At 39.0% G+C, this 20,771-nt stretch overlaps 1 protein-coding gene across 1 annotated transcript in view; it reads right to left on the bottom strand.

The window, feature by feature from the left end:
• The window catches only part of kcnma1a (potassium large conductance calcium-activated channel, subfamily M, alpha member 1a), a 151,784-nt gene that overhangs the window by 106,090 nt on the left and 24,923 nt on the right, over positions 1-20,771 (bottom strand). The window contains 1 exon segment of the mRNA XM_079473229.1: positions 11,752-11,916. Coding sequence (XP_079329355.1) covers positions 11,752-11,916 — 165 coding nt within the window.

Genomic DNA, 20,771 nt, shown 5'->3' with positions numbered 1-20,771 from the left:
GAAGCGTTATGTTTTTATTACCTTAACAAATTAGCTACTTCTATCTTTATATACACCGCAGGTCTAGAAATAATGATTTGAAATGAATGAAATTTTGAAAAGGTTTTGGAACGCAATGTACAATATATACTGTACTGTTCTCCACTGTGTAGCTCACCCTAGTAAGCTAATATTCCATTCTCAACTCATTTTAATACTTCCGCCTAAAATCATATTATTTTGGGGTGAAGTTCACTGAAACACTGTTTTAGCATACAACTGACTCACTTATGAGGCGAGACAAACCAAACCCTCAGCCTATTAGGTGAGGTAAAGGGGCCCTGACATTTGATAAAGCACTAGTCTACGTCTTTCTTTTCATAATCAAGCAGCCAAAGCCTCAATCAGAAGAATAGATGCATCTTCCCGAATGGAGGTTCATCACACATACACGGTCAAACACATCGAATCATTTAATACAAATGTACGGTTATCTTTTTCTTACCAATGAAACATGGCTAATCATATTTGGAAAATGGTTTGAATCATCATGGTTTCAATCAAAAGTTTTCTTTAAATGGTGTGATTGTGTATAATAGACCAAAAGGAAGAAGAGAGAGTGATTTCCGTTTGTGCTGAAGGCACATAATATAGTAGGTTTTCTGTCTTCCTCACCCACTTCAACAGAGCAGCCCACTTCAACAGCCAAAGGCAAAAACAGCAGCTAGAAAGAGGCCATATAACAGCTTATACTTTGCACAGCAGTGTTTTATCCGTGCACATAACAGTTTTGCATTCATCTAACAATATTTTAACTAAGAAGTTCAATTGAAATATGCTTTTCAAGTAACTTCAATAGAAATGACTGTTAACAAATACATTTTATTTTTAATATTAGTATTGACTCCTAGAATAAAAAAATCAAGAACAAAACAAATTCTTATCTTAAGATATTTGTTGATAAGACATTTTCAAGAATCACACAACATATGTCTATTTTGATCAAGCGTCTTGAATCTCAGTCACATAAAATCTTTTTAAACATTTAACTTTCAATGAAATGACTCATCCATGATGATCTGGTGTGTTTATAACCTGCTGAAGTGTGTTAACAGATCGAAATGTCAATCAGGCTGTAAACGAGAAACTCCAGGGCATTCTGGTAGAACCGAGCAAGCGTTATTTCCCCATGTTGTTTCACATAAAAGCCAATCGTCAAATGATCTCGTCTGAATGTCGAATCTTATTCCTTGTTTCCATCTTTGGTCTGTTCTGCCCTATGATGAAATGGAAAATGTGTGGGTTTGGAAGGTGACGATCGGCCCTGTGCAATGTCAGCTAATCTAGAAACAGAATCTTAATGCAGGTAAATGGATCTGGAGCAAAGCTAGCACGAACCAAATGCTGCTGACTTCACTGATAACCAATTAGCTGTGTAAATGCAACACAGACGCTAACAGCATTTACTGTATTCAGCATTTCAATCTTCAATGCGGATTCTTAATTGAGATACAAGAAAGACCAAATACAGTATACGAAGAGTGAAACATATGCATTAAAGGCTAGTTTTATACAAGCTATACAAAAGTGTATGTCAGTTTTGCAAAACGTAACAGAGACACAATGTGAATGGCTTCACAGGAACAAGCCGCTATATTTTCAAGTCAACATTGAAAGTAAAATTCTGTAAACTACAATAAATAGCTCAAATCTTTCCTGTGCCTAAAATTTTGGATTACGCAACTGCTATTAAACAGTGTATAAAAAGGCTTCAAACGTGGCATTAAAAGCCAGGACAAAAGAACCATGGAGTTCTGACTGCAAAATATCGTCACAAATGTATTTCTTTAAATATTCAATGGAGGAACTTGGGCCTTATATCATACTTTTGAAACTCTGAAAAGAATTGAGACACCCACCCACTACCTCTGACTCAACCTGCCTCAATCTACTAAAGCCTACCGGTGAAAAGAAACAGCGATGTGTGTGTGGTACATTCACACTGACGACATTCATATGATACATAATCCCTTCATAGAACTCAAATGAATTCATTTTTGCTCCTTCGGATTCTTAAAGAGAGCTGAGAGCACGAGCTGTGACTCCAGCAGCCAAAAGAAAAATCTGTTATAACATGAGAGAATATGTATCAAAAACAAAATGCTAATTAGTATTAAAGAAATTGGAGCAGATTTAAAGCTAGATCATAACATCTTTCATCTAAAAGACGAGAGAGCAATGCTCGAGACGTCGCTGTTTATATGAAATGTTGTCATCTAAATTGAATTCATTAAGGACAAACAATAGCATGATAAAGAATGAAGGTAATACTCCAGAGCTAGATGCGTGTCTGTTTCCTGACATCTTCCCGTCTCAATGGATCGATGAGTTCATGTTGAGCTCAGACTCATCTGCGTCAGTAAGCAGTGTGTGAGTCAGCCCCATCCATTTATCTATACACGTACACAACAGTAACACACTTCTGCATACATGCTGCCCATTTCAGAATCAGAATCAGAATCAGAAAGAGCTTTATTGCCAAGTATGCTTGCACATACAAGGAATTTGTTTTTGTGACATAACCTTCCAGTACACAGAGACAACAACACACAGACAAGAAATAGGCAAATAAATAAGTGTATAAACAATTGTGCTAGAAATTATAATGGGATAGGATTAAGTAGATGCAGAGATGTACTAGGATGGAGGGGTAACAATAAATATAAGGATATTGCACATTTTTATTGCATAAGTGGGGAACATTTCACATGTGGATCAGAAATAAAATGACATCACTGCAGTAGTGAACCCTCAGGGCCCTCTGTGATGACCTAAACTATCGTAAAAAAAAATATTATTAAATATATGTATAAAAGATATGTATATCTGACTTCCTGGACTCTATCCGTGTGAGATTTCCAAGTCTCGCGAGAGTAATTCAAGATCACGGAGCTGTCTGCACATGCTACAAGAAGTCGAAAGTGTGCTTACGTCGGGCGCCTTCAATAAGAATACCGCTGGCTGATGGTACAGTAAATCAATGGGAGAGATTCATTGACAGTAAAACGGACCAATCATATCATCTTTCTAAACGGCCGCACTTTGTTTTTTGCCAACAAACTGTGCATATTTGCTTTTATTCTGCATAACAGTGACATTTTATCAGATAAGTAAATATACTACTATCAGTTCCATATGTTAGTTCACTGTAACATTACCAGTTTAATATAAAGATTTATTATAATCATAGTTAATTCGCTGGTGAATCTCTGTTTACTGTCTTCTAGTGTAGGCTCATGAGGTCTCACTTTTTAAAATGGTATTGTGTACATTAGTCTGAGGTATACTGATGTATGCGCACTTCTATAGGAAAGCACAGTATGGTAAAATAAGGTTAAGAGTGTGGGTTTTGGGGGGGGGTTGGGTTGCGCGTGTGCAAAGGCCCAAGGCTCAAACGTCACAATTCACTAAAGCATCACTGTGATATTATAAATACACCGACGCAAAGCATGAACAAGTAACAGCAAACGATGAGACAAAACAAACCTTTAGCCAAATAACTGACCTGCATGTTACACAAACCAGCATGAATTTGTTCTGGAGAACACAAGATATTGAGATATTTCAAAGAATGTTAATGCAACATTGTGTTATTATTACAACTAGTATGACAGTTACATTTTTTGTTAGCGATTTCTTTACTTAAAAGTGAAATACCACAATGTTGTAACTTAAACTTCAGGCTTAAAGCCCAAAGAACTTAAGTACCATCCAAAATGATCCTTACTGCAGGGCTGCTTAACACTGAATAAATATTCACTGAAAAAGTCTGTTATTCATCAAATCACGTTTTCTGCAGTACAATGCCTAAATGAAACTTGCACAGTCACTCTATATTCAATTCATGGTTCAATGGCATTTGATCTATATAGTTTAAGGGCTCGATTTAATAGACAGTACAAATTTGACTGGCAATTCATGGCTGTGGATAGCTTAGCCAAGCATAAATAACAGTCTAAACATGAAAAGTCATTATTTCCCATTATTTCTGTGTATAGCCGTGGGTCTGGTATGTTTAAATGATCTAATAGCCCTGGTTTTGTAGACATGGATAACCTGGAACATTGTAATTAGCTAAGTGCTCTTGAATAACCACAAAAATAAACAATAAAGGGCACGCTGTCGGTTTTACTTAAACTCCTGAAACAGAAGGGTCATAAACGTCAAATTAAAGCTCAGCCTTTATGCTTCTAACTCTTACTTGAGATAACAGGTTCCAAAGAGGAATGTGAACTTTGGCAGAAAGAAAGTAAAATGGACACTAGGATATGTAAGTGTTTAGTGGCAGACCCTATTGGAGGTAGAGAGACTGGGATAGGCCATGCCATGTTTTAGTCCTTAAGGACAAAAGAAAACATATATACGTATACATAAGATGGTCGATCATTATACATTTGTTGATTATTTCACTTATTTTAATGAAATGTTTGTTAAACCCTTTTTTATAAAAGATTACGTGCGTAAACAATACTAGAGTTTTCTAGAGTAACGGGGCAATATATGTAACAACAATCTCCCCTAAAAAAGAAACAAAATTGTTTGTACAATGTTACAATCCAATGAGGGGGTTTAAGCTAGAGCAGCCTGTTGCCTCTGATTTGACATCAGCGAGTGTGTGTGTGTGTGATGGGACTGCAGCGGGGTGGCCCTAAGTTGATGCATGTCTTATCTTCTGACCTTTCAGAGGATCAAATGGAAAAGAGGCTAATCTATCCCAGTATGGCTGCCACAGGCTTCTGCTCTGCTCGGCAGAGATGGGACGTCCAATGAATCGAGAAATAAATGGTGCAGCATGAGTCACAGCTTCTTTATTATGAGAGCTCATAATGAGTGGTGTGGAAATCATTAATTTGTACAAATTAAGCCAAAAAGAAAGCTGTGCTCAGGAAAGTGAACTGAAAATAATAAAAAATGGCTAGCACCTCAGGCATGTTCAAGTCAGATATGCAAATAACATTTATAAAATATAAGTAAACCAGCAAGTTGGCTAGTGATTTTAGAGCGTTTGCATACCTTTTATGCAACATTCACATGCAGATGTTTTAGAGCCGCGACTGCCGTCCTCTCACATGAACTGCTTAAAACCGACACCTCTCTGGAGTCTTGAACTGACTCAAATCTCATGCCTGGCTTCATCCAGCAGTAATCCACAGCGGATTTTATTTAAAGTGGCACTTAACGTTTGTATAGATGAAAAGTCTTGAATGTGAATTAAAGATTTTGAATACACTTCTGTATTAGTATAATGTATGTTATACTATAGATGACTGAGTAAATTAAGCATTTAAATGATGTATAATGGGCCATTTAAAGGCAAAGATTTTTATTAGCGTCATCTCTGAACCATTTGAAACTACACTGGCCACTCATCTCCTCTGTTTCCAGAGTCACAAACAGCGATCCATCATGGAATACAGGTCTGAGATCAATGCAAGATTGAATTGCCATCGGTTGCGCTGACGAATAATAGCGATACAAATGAATATGGAGAGTTTCTCGTGTCATGGGGGAGGCAAACGTTTCAAAAAGTGACTGGGTCCTGTAATCCGTCACGAAGCACAACCAAAATTGTTTTTTTCATCCCATGTCACTCCAAACACATTTATCGAGCCAGTGAATTGTAGCAAACACTGGGAACAGAGGACCAGGTTTATTTTGCAAGTATTAGTAAAAGCGAATCCTCTCACTTGGTAAGCAGAAAGCTGTGTTTGCTAGCCGTAGAGAAGTGTTATGCATATGCTCTCTGGAGGCGTGTTATTTCTACGGTGGGTATCAGGAGCTTCATTCCTTTCAACCCTCCTCTCAAACAAGAGATTTTTCCTCTAGCCTGTAAATAAGTTCTGCAGGAAAAACAAACGAGCATTGAATTGTGTTAACCTGATCCTGTTTGAGTGCTGTTTTTGAAAACAGAGATTTTTCTCCCACCTCTTGGCCCTGCCTAACTTAGTTTTCCATTTTTCATACACGAAAATTTAAATAACTTAATTTTTTTTTTTGCTGCATCTAGTGGCGAGGTTGCGAATTGCAAACTACAGCTCACTCCACCCCTCCCTTCACTACGGTGGCTGACACAGAACTAAGATGCTTCACATTTTCACTTCTTTGCGTGTGACCCAAACACACAGAACAGTTCCAAAAACTAAAATGCATCCTTGCGAGAACGCATGTATGCTCCGCGAGCGCACAGAACAGTATTCACATGCAGAAAACAATACTTGCGAAAGCGCATTTCTGCTCCGCGTGCAAAAAAACTGTTTGCGAGCATTGGGGTTGTGACCAGTGTGCCAGACTGTATGTGACTGCATGTTAAAAGTGACCAATGAAAGAGGCGGAGAAATCACCCATTGTCCCTCAAAGTCTCAAAAGTCAACTCAACGACTTAGCAAATGGTGAGCGGTTGTGAGAGCACAGAGAGAGTTATAGGTGCACTGGACACAGTGCTATGCTTGCAGACATGTTATGTTTCTACATGCTGAGCAGAAATGCGCTTTCGCAAGTATTGTTTTCTGCGCATGAATACTAATATTTGCGATCACAGAGCATAAAGGGTGCGTTTCCGCTCGTGGAACTGTTCTGCTCGCTTGCATCACGTGCACGCATGTGTTTTCATGCACGTGAGTTTAGGGTCTGCATAAACTCCATACATTTCGGTCAATAAAATAAAAATTGGAAAGAAAAACTGTTACATTACTTGAAAGGAGATCAGAAAATATAGGCTTTGCTCCCAGTATGAGATATGTAACCCATCTAAAGGTAGGTAAGAAATGTGCTTTATGTGGCATATAATTACAGGGCAAATTCACAATGTCACGCTTCACAAGGAATTGATGGCTTTGTCATTATTGCTGCTGTTGTTGTTGTTTTGACGGATTTCTTTCTTCAATGACAGGTGTTGCCTCCATTGATAAGTATACCGCAGGCCAAAGATTAACTCCAAATTAGAAATGCCCTCCACAGAAAGTCATAATTATGAATACAGACACGTTCCATCTCTGCCAGTCTCCTGCCATAGAGACGAATGGGTGTGTAGGCTGAATCTGAAAAGGTGCTCAAAATCAAGTGCCAGGGCTGGGAGGAAGCGGTCAAGGCCATGTTTGGTCAGTCTGGTGTATATATATACATGTTCAAAGGTCACATAGAAGCCCAGGGGTCACTAGGGAGCTGTTGACCAACACAGCACATTCCTCTATATCTCTCTCTCCCACGCCACACAGAGGTGAAAGTCTGCGACCCCAAACGTTTACTGCCACTCCTGCACAGGTGGCTCACATACCCAGACCTGTTCCCAGAGTTCCCAGCGGGGGGCAAGAACGGAACAATGGGCACATGGCTTCTCCACACCTGTTACAGCTACACAAACAGATGATGAGCCAACTAAGAGTTGCCTGTCTAGTAGGAATAGCATTTTGGTCAGTTTCACTTCTCACATGCTTGACTCAGGGGGATGGGGTCCATCTGTGTTGTTTTAATTGTTGACTTTTGGCAGTTACATCACGACTCTTTGTTTGTAGCATCTTGTGCAAAAGTTCAGGGTAGCATTTCAGGTGGACAATGTGGATTCTTATACACTTTTCAGTTCTTAAGATACTGCAGACATACTATTATAATCACTACTCGTGTATTTCGTCAGAAGACTTCATCCAACCTTCAAAATGTATGACACTTTAACTAACAACTCAAACAGAGCTTCAACACCAAACAAATAGGGATTGCAGTCACACATGCTTTAGGTTGAGACACTTGTCTTAACTCCTCCGGGGCTAACGTTCTCATCTCTTCCTGAGCCCTGTAGTGTCAAAATGAGCAGGATCCCTTCAAAGAACCCGGTTTAATCCCCATATCCCAAGACATCTAATAAAGCTGTCTGTGTGAAGACAGATGCCTAAACCAATAAGTAAAGGTATGAAAAGACTCATTCGGGAGCTGTTGCTTAACTTCAATTTAGAAAAATATATTCTACCATTATAAGACCTAAAGCTAAATTGTTCTCTGATCTTCAGCTAGAGGTAAAAGCCAAGTCTTTGTTATTTGGGTTGCCGACGCCTCCACACATGCAGACAAGAGTCACATTAACAGACCAAGGCCTGCGCTAAGTAACCCATTATGACAAAACCAATATCTTCTTTTGGGTGACTTATAATGTTTGGCATGATGGATGGGATTAAATGAGTATATTTACATTTACATTTAACATTTACATTTAACAGACGATTATATCCAAAGCGACTTACAAAGAGTTCGGGGAGCAATAAGCAATATGTCATAATAGAGCAATAGTACATTAGGTGCTAATACAAAGTTACTTGTTTTAACAAAAGCTAGACCACTACCTGTTGAGAGAAGTGGGTAAGTACACAATTTTCTTTATTTTTTTTATTTGTCAGTCAAGTTTTCACCGAAGAGGTGTGTTTTAAGTAGTTTTTTGAAGGTTGTGAGAGATTTGGTTGACCGGACCGCATTGGGAAGAATGGAAAGGTAAGATTGGAAACAACGGAGAGGGGAGCCTGAGATTCCTAAGGATGACAGGGTTGCTAGCAGTATCTGGTGGTTGACCGTGTCAAATGCTGCAGATAGGTCTAGGAGAATAAGGACCGAGGATTTGGATTCCGCCTTGGCTAGCCGCAGTGCTTCTGTGACCGATAGCAGTGCAGTCTCAGTGGAGTGGTTTGTTTTGTTTTGAAGCCAGACTGCTTGTCATCCAGTAGATTGTTCTGGGATGGTATGAGAAAACTTGGTTGAATACTGCCCTTTCAAGAGTTTTCGCAATAAAAGGGAGGAGAGAAACAGGTCTGTAACTGTTGGTAATAGTAGGGTCCAATGTGGGTTTCTTGAGTAGGGGCGTGACCTGGGCCTGTTTGAATGTGGATGGAAAAGTGCCGGTGAGCAGGGAGGTGTTGATGATGTGAGTATATAACATCTGGAAATCCAGCGTTTATGCGTAACGCAAACAAAGGAAGGAAATAGATGGATACAAAAGACATGGTGCATTCTTAGCCTATGGGGAGATTAATCATGAATAGGGTATCCTGGCAGCAACACAAAGATGATTTACGTGTATGAATGATTGATAGGATAGCCCTGATGTTCATTTAATGACCAATGATGCATGACATGCACTTCCATTATAAAGGTGAAACGTTGTATAAACCACAAAGGCACGAGTTCATCATTTGCATGAGATTGACAAAAGTGTCAAAAGTGGAAGAGTGACGCTCGTTCAGACATCCATAATTTAGCTTCGCCCGAAGAGACAGGCTATAGAAACACTGCTACACGGAGACAGATGGATATTGATAGATGGATATTGATAGATCTTGTAATTAAACGACTACCTTTGGGTAAGGTGTGACATCTTAACACCCTCAAAGTCATCAAGCAATCCTAATAAACTACAGGACATGAGGGCACGTGCTTCAGCCTTCATTTTCACAACGTAATACATCATCAACCTGCACAGACAGGCGCTGGTCACCCTCATCTTTCTTGTCTTGCCCCATGCGATCAAAGCGCTTGAGGAAGCGGTGCGCAGAAAGATAATTCTCTCATTTTCACATAGGATCTACACAGCCTGCCAGGTCTACACGTCAGAATGACAGAGCTGAGGTAAACTGCTGTTGCCATGGTTACCGGCCGGGCTCGACGTCCTTGGATTCTCATTGCGATTTTAAGCTGCAAAAAGAACCCTGATAGAGGGCATGAGTCCATACATCCGCCTACACAGACACACGCACATTCGAACAGGCACCTAAAAACCTCATAGTACATCTGGGCTCTGCAGCACAGTTGCATATAAACACAGACACCCACATATACAGTGCAAAGTAAAATATGGACTGTGCATTTCATTATGCAATTGGTTGCGTTTGTGAAGTAATCCAGATAAAATCACTCTGAGCAAGAATACCAGCAGACCCTTTACCCTACACGGAGATGTCACAATTTATAAAGTACCATTGTTACTAAGTTGGTAGTATGAAAATACCATATTCTTTGCAATTTTTGGTATAACAAAGTAGCATTAGATTAATATATATGATCCAATTATTGTGGTAACAGCATGGGACTTTTGCGCACGCGCGCACGAGAGAGAGATAAAGAGAGAGAGAGATAAAGAGAGAGAGAGAGATAAAGAGAGAGAGAGAGATAAAGAGGGGCTGATGAAAGCATTGCTTATTTGCAGAAATTTATGATATTCTCATGGGATGTGTGATGCTCTGGCGTAACAAATACTCTACGGGTAAATATCCACCATATCAAAAAGAAGTCAAGCAAAACTGTTGTTTCTAAAGACAAAACATGAACGTACATTGTTTTAGCAGAAAAAGTGCTAAATTCATTACTTATTGTCATTATATGAATTAATTATGAACTAAGAAATATTAATTTAATCTACTGTATCGGTAGATATAGAAAGAATAATCTGTAAGAAAGAAAGAAAGAAAGAAAGAAAAAAAAGAGCAACGAGAATGTATGGGGGGTTTCCACCATAAAGAAATGGTTGATTTATAGGCATGATGAAGCACTCCAGCTGGAGCTGTCATTGGGGGAGATAATGCTTACGGCTCAGTCACAGTCCTGGCACAATACTCATTTACACTATTGCATTCTGGTCCAGCTACAGGGCAGACCCTAAATAAAACAACATTCTCTTAAAAAATAGGTCAGGAGAAGGGCATATGAAGAAGGAAAAAATACAGGTGTACACATGTAGATGCATAGAAACTTTCCCTGAAGTACATCCCAGAGGTAACTATCAATCCATTTTGTTGACACCCCAGCAATTTAAACATGTCAGTGGAAGAAAAGCATAAACTGATTAAGATCACATGTGTGAAAAGTTCATCCTTTAGTACACTTAACACATATGTCACATTTATTCTGAAAAAATATATTTGTGGAATAAAAGATGCACCTTATTTCATCTTCCTTTTAAAACTAAAACTAAAAGAACTGGCTAATTATATAATGAAAGTCCAATGAAGAGGATCTTCACATAAACAACTTTCACAGCAGTGAAGAAATCAATCACATGTCCAAACACGGCTCACGTTGTGTCTGTACTGACAACACTGTTGTGAAACAGCGATCATGCACTACATCAGAAACACTAGACAACGGCCCTGTTTTCTACTCTGGTCATGTACATGGGTTACCCTACCTGAAAGCTGAGATGCAGAGCTGAGAGACAAATATTCAAGTCACAATAAATTAAGGTCATAGCGTTATTGGGTGTTTATGTAAGCTTTCAGAACAGCAGGAGCATCAGAGGGGAAAACCACAAAGCAAACCAGATTCTGTTCATAATTTACTTAAGGTCATAAAATTATCACAGCTCTCATTTGCGTAGCGTTCAGAAAGTAAATGATCTTCATTATGTGGTAAATTGACTCAATTGTTCAAAGTTAATTGACCTGTCCATGTCTAGCACTGTGGTGGTACTAACAGCTGTGACGACCAACACCCCAAACACGACTCACAATTCAGTATTACTGCTGTCTCAAAAGTCCTTTATCACATTACATGCATTCGTCTGAAAAGAATTACTGTACGTGATGAGAATAGAATAGCCGATAGAACTGTATATGCTTAAAGAAAACGATACATTCACCTCGGTAGACAAGCATACATTTAGGCATCATTTGTAATGAATTTGAAGGGTGCTTAGTGGGCATCTGGTGAAGTTTGCAATGTAGTTGTGTGTGACTGTCTCACCAATACTCTGCCGGTAAGGGTCTGTGCTGAGATCATGACCCCCGCCCAGTCTTTAACTGAGGTCATCCAGCCCACCTCACTCATTGGGACCTCGTCTTTTTCACCCACGATCTTGGTTTGTCCATCAGACTGACTGTTCATAGGGTTATTCACCTTATGTGCCTCCTGTAAACACACAAAAAGATTAAGAGAAAAGATGTACAATGTGTTATGATGTAAATTATAAATCTTAACTGTGTAAACTAGGCTTGTGTCATGTATAAAATATTGATGATTATTTTGTTGCCAACATCATTTACAGCAAACGTGTTGTTATGACGGTAAATTAACCAAGACATGTCTCGCTTGGCAGTTGTGGGTTAAATTCCCCGAAAAAAACACAAGGCAAAAAAATTTAAAACTAAAAAGGATGTACATGATGAGTCTCAAAATTTGTGCAATGTTCAGGGTGCATTGATTCCATGCGGCCCTGCTTAAGAGTAAAGTTTTGGTACATGTATGTACACCTTTGAAAAGGTAAAGCAGTACTGAATCCACTGTGGTTTCTTAGGCTTGACTAGCACTATAGTTTGACAGTCTAGAGCTACGTCACATCAGATATCAAATCCGTTGTCTTTCTGACAGCAGTAATAAACCCATGAGGAAACGGTGAAGAAAGCTTTTGAGGCCCAGTAAAAAGAGCATCTCTCAGACTGCCTGACAAACACAGAGCGGCTGGCGGTGTGTAGGCCGAGGCAGGGACAGCTATGATTCACAGGCTTTGGGAGTCGCTGTTGGATTCTGGGTTACATCCGCAGGGCTAGGCAACACTTCACACTCAGGTGGGTGGATGAAAATACAGGCATTATGTGCTCAGCGGTGCAGCCTGATTCTTTAGAAACGGCACTGGAGGAATCGTTCAAATTCGATCGCAGGGTTGGCAGGGGACTAATGCACTTGTGCTACGATGCATGAATAACAGCAGGTAATATTCTCATTTCTGTGGGAGCTCCACAATCTTTTTAGCATCTCTCTGCTCATGCTCTCAGTAGGATCATATGTTGGTATGCAATATCAGTGTGATGTAAAAAGCTTATTGCTTAGTAAACAAAACAATACAGAAGAATATTCAGAGCATTACAATGAGAGTGGCAGAGCACATATGATGTCATTAGCACAGTTAAAGTACTCATCTTCATTTCAAGTTTACTCTTTGTTAATGCTCTATAAGAATATAAGAATGCTGATACATGTTGTCCCCCATTGACTCCCATAGTAGGAAAAAGACCATGGTAGTCAAAAGTGCCCCAGAACTGTTTGCTGTCTCACATTCTTATATAGTTCAAATATCTTCTATAGTGTTCAACAGATCAACGCACAGTTGGCTAAAGGTCTGATGCATAAGGCACACTTTTCTGGAAAGAAGTCGTCATCTGATTGAATTTCATTCATTGACCGTTCTTTAATGGTCATAAACTTAGAATCATTTTATTGCTGTTAACTTTTCAGACGTCAGTGAATGTACATTTCCACGCCTCTAAACATGATTTTTTCTAAAACGAAACGTGATTGGTTGCTTTACCTTTCAGTCATATGGCCTCTTGGGCGGGCCTTGGGCCTAAGAAAGCGGCGAGAAGATCCAAACCTTCAGTAAGAAGGTCTGGCTATGCAATACTAAATGCAAAGTGACATTTTTGCTTAAACCTTTTTAAGGACTACAACGTACTATATCAAGCTATTTCCCGGGTTAGTGACATCACCAACCCAAGACTAAGAACATCCCTAGAGAAAGTGCACCGGTGCCTAGTAGTGGCACAGAGAATGCTAGGCTGTGATGGAAACATGTACGCTTCGTATGAAATCAAAACTAATGAGGGTCTCAAGAGGAGAGAATCGCTTCTGTCAACTAGAGCATATATGCATCAATTATATGAAACCAAACTCCAGGACAAATGAAATCACAGTAGTAAAGGATCAACTTGCTCACTGTGGTGGTTAAGCACATGTCACAGGAGCATTTGGCCGATGGATCAAAACCATGAGCAGAATAAAGCTCAATGGCTGAATAAAATCAGCCCAGGAAAGACGTATAATGCAAATTCTGTACATTTACGGGAAATCAGCCCTTTTAGGGCTAAGCTATGTGAGTCAGTGAAGACTATATGTCTGAGAGGGGTATGCTGGTTTTAAAAGAGACTGGCACCACAGGAGATCCAGACACCACCATATGGCTCCAGGCAGTTTAGAAAAAAGACCACCGACCAAAGCACACTGAGCAAAGATTATACACATCAAGTCATCAAACAGGGAAACTGACACTGCAGAGTCAAGATATGACATTTAGTTTATATAAAAGTTAAGTTTGAAAGTTTACTTTTACAATGTATATATTTTTCAAGTTTGCAAGAGGTAAAAAGGCACAAGACGTGTGACAATGTAGCAGAGGCCAGAAACAGTTGAGGGCCTTGCACTGGCGCAGTGCCGCCGAGCCATCTGTAACGTTGAATCCTGGAATAGAGAACAGATATGAAGAGATCTGTTGACACTATCCAAGATCCCTGACACACACTGCCAACTAGTAAACAGCACACACAGCAGACAAGCACTTACAGACTAGAGAGCAGTGACGAACAATGATCTGCTCACCCTTTTAAAAGGTTTTGTCTAGTTTCAGTAACACTTTATGATATGTCATCTTTCCTGTTCAGAAATAGAGAATTACCATAAATAGTTTGCAACTCATAAATATTTAGTATGCATATTTATAGGGCCCCAGCAGCCAGAAAATTTCAGTGGAAGATTTCTTTTTTACGGTTTATTTTTGAAATACAGTCAAAAATTATAATATAACAGAAAAGGACAACAAATTTACAAGAAAAATTGGGAGAACAATTAAATATGTGTCCTTATATCCTGTAATGTAACAGCAAAATAATATTTTGAGGTATATTTCAGTTTTTCAGTAGTGCTGGGCGGTATGCCCTTAAATTAATATAACTGAATTTTCAAGATATTAACTGGTTTCTAGAACATGGCGGAATTTGTTTTTACCACGTTTTAAACTGATAGAGAGAGGAAATACTGCAGTTGATTGACTGCAAATACACTTTTATACTGTCATGGTGAGTGAATATTATAGAAAATGCCACACTATGTAACCAATTCCTTTCCCCTATAATAACTGCAAAGCTTAGACTTCTTTAACAACTGAATAGCATGCAAAGGTAAATTGCATACATAATATTTAAGCAAATAAATAGATAAAAAAATCTAGATAAACTTTTTCTTGGTAGCACCATATCTATGGGCAGCACTGGTGCTCCCAACTTCAAGAGAATGTGCACCCACCCGAAAATGAATTCCATCCGTCAGAAGAGTTGAATACAAAAATAGTAACAATTTTACCATTAAATGCGTGTGATGTCTGCTGTGTTTACATAGTCACAATGGCTTCATGATTTCCTGAGATCATATTTTTAAAAATCATAAAACAAAGGCTAAATTAGATATGCGAGAGGAAATCACGCTGTCAATCCTCATCATAGCATACAGAGAAACAGGTAAAACTAGAAACACATCATGTTATATGCTCATATTGAGCAGGTATGAGGGGAACACGCTCACTTTTTGAAGATGTTTGCTCGTGAGTGTATTTAATATAACGTAATGCAAACTTGCAATTGCTACACGTTACAGTCATTTGCTGTACAGCTGCACGGTACGCGCTCCCATTGCGACATGAACAGAATATGTAACGTTACCGCTCATGTGTGAGAAAAATTATGATACAGAGTAGTGCCGCGGCACAGAAAGACCTGTGTAAATGGCTCCCACTTAACACATTGTTTAAAATACACCCGTATATTAAACATTCATAATAACATAAGTACACACCGGTGTTCTGTGTGAACCGGTATACCGCCCAGCACTAGTTGTATACCGACCAGCAACTGTACTTAGTGTGCTGCACCAACAGCATGTAAACTTGGATCTGGTTGCATTCTGATAGAATATCACCATGTGCTCATCATGCTAATGAAAATAAATCTTAAACCCTATTCGGAAGGTAATAGTTTCTCAAGGGACGCCAGATATTTTCTGCATTTACGTGGGTAAATGGTGATTTTATTGCCCTCCGAATCCAGAATGTCTGTATTTATCTCCCACCCGCAGAAAAATCCCCGGCTGAATTACCTACTGTTTTTTGACAAACACCAGGCTGTGCGGTAATATACCTCCTGTCCGAATCCACATCTCTGAGTTTATAACAGGTGTTAAATACAAAATACGTTTTGTAAGTCTGTTCTGACCACTCACCGCAGAGTCTTGCTCATTAGAAGTTTCAGGGATTATAGTGTCTAAAGCATTGAAAATACTGTAAATGTTAGCATAAACAGTACAACATGTCACACATAACGTCATATCATACGCGCACCTGAACGCGCTTTGGTCAACGGAGAGAAACAGTTCACAGACAGCAGAAAGTACATCCTTTTAGCTTTCTTTATTTTACAAAAGCATAATGTTTTGTGGTTATCGTGGATCTACGTAAATAAATGTAAACCCTTTACATCTTGGAATTATATCATACGTGTCTGTATGATGACCAGATGATACAGAGTTTAATACGTTTCGGCTGTTCACATGATCGCCTAGATGTATCACTCGAGCATTCACAAATAAACGTGCACACAAATAAACATAAATAATCTCATTGGACATAAATCATGTCATCTGTATATGTAATCTTCCACTCAAACAAGCGTTTTTTAAACAAATAAGTCTTAAAGGTCTTATTATGAATATTCTATTTTAAGTATTATGTTATCAAGAAGCAAATCAGTCATGTTTAAAGCGGCTGTCCATTGGCTGGACTAAAATCAGGTTTCTACATGTAAAAGTGAAAGCTGTAGCATCAGACAGCATGAGCGAAGGGAGGTGTGGTGATGTGGGCAGACTCTTCATGTGGGTAAAATCATGTATTATTCATCAGGTCTCAAACTGATGGCTGGGCAGATCCGAGCTGACAGTGTAAACAAGAAACAATTTCTACTTTATTTGAGCAGCTAGGCGTGAGGGGTAAGAAAAGCTGTGGTACCTCGAGACACCGTCAGCTATTTGTTCACCTATGATGTCAAAGCCTGGGCAGCAAAGGGCACATACGGCTCTTTTCATGATCCAAACAGACAGAGGGCCTGATGTAGACTATGTGCCAGCAGTCAACAGACTGAATTAGCAGTGACCTTGTTTCCTGACCTCGACATTGTTTTTTCTAACAATCTGTTCAAGGTCAGATGGGGCATGAGAGTTTAGCACATTAGAGGGTTTTTTACATTAGCATTTCTGCACCTTGCAGGTTTCTCTGAATTTGGTGAATATAATGGTACATTCAAAAGAAATGACATCCTCCATTCTTGTTGATAATAAAAATGATCTAAACTTAATAAGAAAATATATTAACTATGAATGTAATGAGAGACAATTAAATACAGCTTAATGCCAGCTGAAACGAGTTTATGTGTCCACTCTTGGGGTTTCCAGTAATAATGAATGGCAGAAAGCAGGTCATGTGACCAAGGCTGATCTAACGTGACTTGGCTTTAGCGCAGCTGTTACTGCGCCTTCCATTTGCATCACCGGGGAAAACTGTACTCTACAGTGAGTGCTATTTTTAGCTTCACCCAGGGAGTTAAAAAACAGTGAACCCAAACACACGCTGTTTCAAGATAGCTATTTTAATATCAGTACAGTTAATAATAACAGGGTGACCATTTAACATTACTATGTCAGAGAAAAACATGTAAAATAAACACAGTGGGAATGGGAAAAATATTACATACATATACTGCTATGAAGGTCTGAGCAGGTGCCTGCCCATAATAAACTATTTTTGTGCGTTGCCTTGATTAATTCGGAAAGCTGTTCAGGAAATGTTTATGAATGAGACAAACTAGTCCCATAGTTACTAGCTAACATATGTATTCTTCCACTCCAGGTTGTCAAATCTAAACCCAAAACAAGCAGTCAGCAACAAATCAATAGAACCAGTGGTCATTAACATCAGAAAAGGCCAAAGGTTCAGACCGTGCAAAAGAGACCACAGAGACCATTTATCACCTAATAGCACAATACAAGATGCAGGCAGGAACACAGAGTGGCACAACCAACTTGCAGACAAATATTTCAAGTAGAGGTGCACCCACTGACCGCCCTGAGCCAATCTTATGTTGCCAGCAACATAGGCCATAACGTCACAGCTGTCAGTACACCCAAAGCCGCAAGTAAAGAGTTTAAACATGTAAATGTGCATGCACGCAGCCTGTCTTTCACAGTTTGTGTATGGGTCCACCTTACCCCGAGTCTCCGCTGACTGACACACATCTCTCATATCCGCTGACTGCACTTGCATGCACGCACACACACGCATCATGTACTACACAGACAGAGATATGCGTTGTTTTTGACTGTCTAGTAGTTCATCTTTCGTTGATCCTTCTACTTTGGGAATGCACTACATGCTAACAGTGATGCCAAGCTCTTACACATGCTAAACTCATGTTGAAGGCATTCACTCCAGGCAAAACAAAAGTAAATTCCATTCAATCCGATTGCTTGTCTTAATCTAAAACTATGGTATTTTCACTTGGGTAAAATGATAGAAAATAGAAAAATTAATAAATCAACCTACAGTATATATGTTATAAATATCTGATTCCGGGCATTTAACAACATAAAAAGTGCAAATATATATAAATCTTTAGAGTAGCCTACAATTCACTCATAAGATTTTTATTAAGGCAAAAGTAAATAGGGTTTTATACGGTCAATTATAGATTTTGGACAGAAAATCGGAATCATCAAAAATTGTAATCGGCAGGTTTCACTTATAAAAATACGGAAACCGGAATCGGACAAGAAATTTGCAATCCGTGCATCTCTAATTTCAAGCCTTGGTTGAAAACCCTTTATTCCAGGCGAATACCTGTGGGTCTGCCAGATCCACACTGACAATCCAAATCCCCCACATTTCACAAGTGTGAGAAAGAAATATGTGTTTTCTACAGACCCTCCAGGCTTTTCAGGTTTCCTCACTGATTTTTTATAAATATTTTCTGCCTGAGTGGGTAAATAAACCAATGGATCAACCTCCTTTGATGGTTTATTAAACAACCTTAGGCCTATACCCTAGCCACAAGAATCACAGACGTTGTTGATTGATAAGACCCACTGTTTAATTTGATTATTGGAGGGCTGCTGTCCTGCAGAGTTGAAGTAACCCTGAAAACGCTCATGACCTGCTCATGATCATATTTTGGTATCGGTACAGTACGCTTAGAACCTCAACCGTGGTACTAAAAAAAGTATCAGGTATTAGGTACTGTACCCAGTGGAAAATCCTCCCAAATTAAGCCGTACCGTAAGGCACCGTACCATGCAATGGAAAAGCGTAATTAGAGGAATGGTGTTTTGGGACAAACAAAGATGTTGATGCAGTCCTAGTTGGGTAAATCATGTTACCAGGAGTTTAAAGATTCTGTTTACAATATAAAAATAATGAAGCCAATTTGTATTTTTCTGTCCATTAAGCCTGAGGAATCTTTGAGGTTTGGAGGTCAAAGGGGAATGCTATGGGCTTGATTTGAGGATTACACAGGTATGAGGAAACATAATCTACTCCTCTGGTTGGACATGCCTGTCTGTGATGCCAGACTATTTATGTTACTATTATTCAGGAGTATCTTATCTAATTTCACACTGAACCATGGCAGTGAAATAACAGACTTAAGTGAAGCACAAATGCTTAAGATATTGTGATTACTGACAGAAACCTTCTGTGTCTTTATTAAAGACAGTGTCTTCCTATTTCTCTTAATGACATATGGGCATGTTATAAAAGCCATGACCATATGCAAGGTCAATTTATTATTTTATCGTCATACATTCTTTTCTTGAGGATCACCTAAACTGTTAAAAGTGTTCAGCTCAGAAAATAAAACATGTTGATGTCTACATAAATTACTTCTAACTGCAGGATTGTTGTCATGTCCAACATGTATTTCCCATATTTATCAACAGACTGCCTTGCATTGTGACTGGTACACAAAAGCAACCCACGCTTAAAAGTGTTGAACAAACTGTTAAAACGATCAGAGACCTTGTTAAAAATCAACATGCCACTTTTTCTTAGTTTGTCTAATATTCAGTAACAACAGTATCTATCTGATATTCTTATTGCCAAGTTCTCAATCACCCAATAGGCATCGTTGATGGGTAAAAGTAGACAGTCATCCAAGGATTTCAGAATGATAATTTATGCAGGTAGATTTATTAGATCAAATTATTTTTGGGCTGGGAAGGAAGTTCCATAGTAAATCAAAGTCTTTCGTCTCAAAAGATCAGGTAAAGCTTGATGCGTCATCCTCCCTTTTAAATATTTTAAAGAACGATTTTCAGATAAAGTAGACATGAAATGTTGGCAAGATGAATGCGTAAAAGGAAATAAATGGGAAAATTTTTTGGTAACTGACACATAAAAAGACAAGGGCAATCAATGTCATATGATTCCAGATTGGCTTTTAAAGCACTTTAATAAATGGGATTAGATAGACTGGGATGTACTAAATGAAGAAAGTGGGGAAAGCAGATCCTACGAGGCCTTGTAAATTAAGGCTGTACGCATAAGAATAACTACAGTCAATGTAATGCTTTTAAAACAATTGCTCAAGAGTGCCTGCCCTTTTCCATTATAGCTCACAAACTCTAGACACACACAGTAAACTAGGGAGCACAGTCCCGTACACAATCCTCTCATATCTCCCTAAAACACGAGCCAAACACAGAGGGCATGATGCCTGTGCATTAGTGTTACTCTGCAGAGCTGCCAGGCTGCCTGTACCGCTGTACACAACATGATTCATAACTCCATCCCATTGATGCATGATTATCAGTCCAAGTGCTATCAGATAATAGAGACATGCTCAGATGAATGGTGCCGTTTCCCAAGGTCAGGACTTTTTTTCTCTAGTTTCTACGATGTTAGC

The sequence above is a fragment of the Barbatula barbatula genome, assembly GCF_947034865.1.
Source record: "Barbatula barbatula genome assembly, chromosome: 14".
NCBI classification, from domain to species: Eukaryota; Metazoa; Chordata; class Actinopteri; order Cypriniformes; family Nemacheilidae; genus Barbatula; species Barbatula barbatula.
The sequence above is the reverse complement of the archived record's forward strand: the minus strand, read 5'-3'. Positions and strand labels throughout refer to the sequence as shown.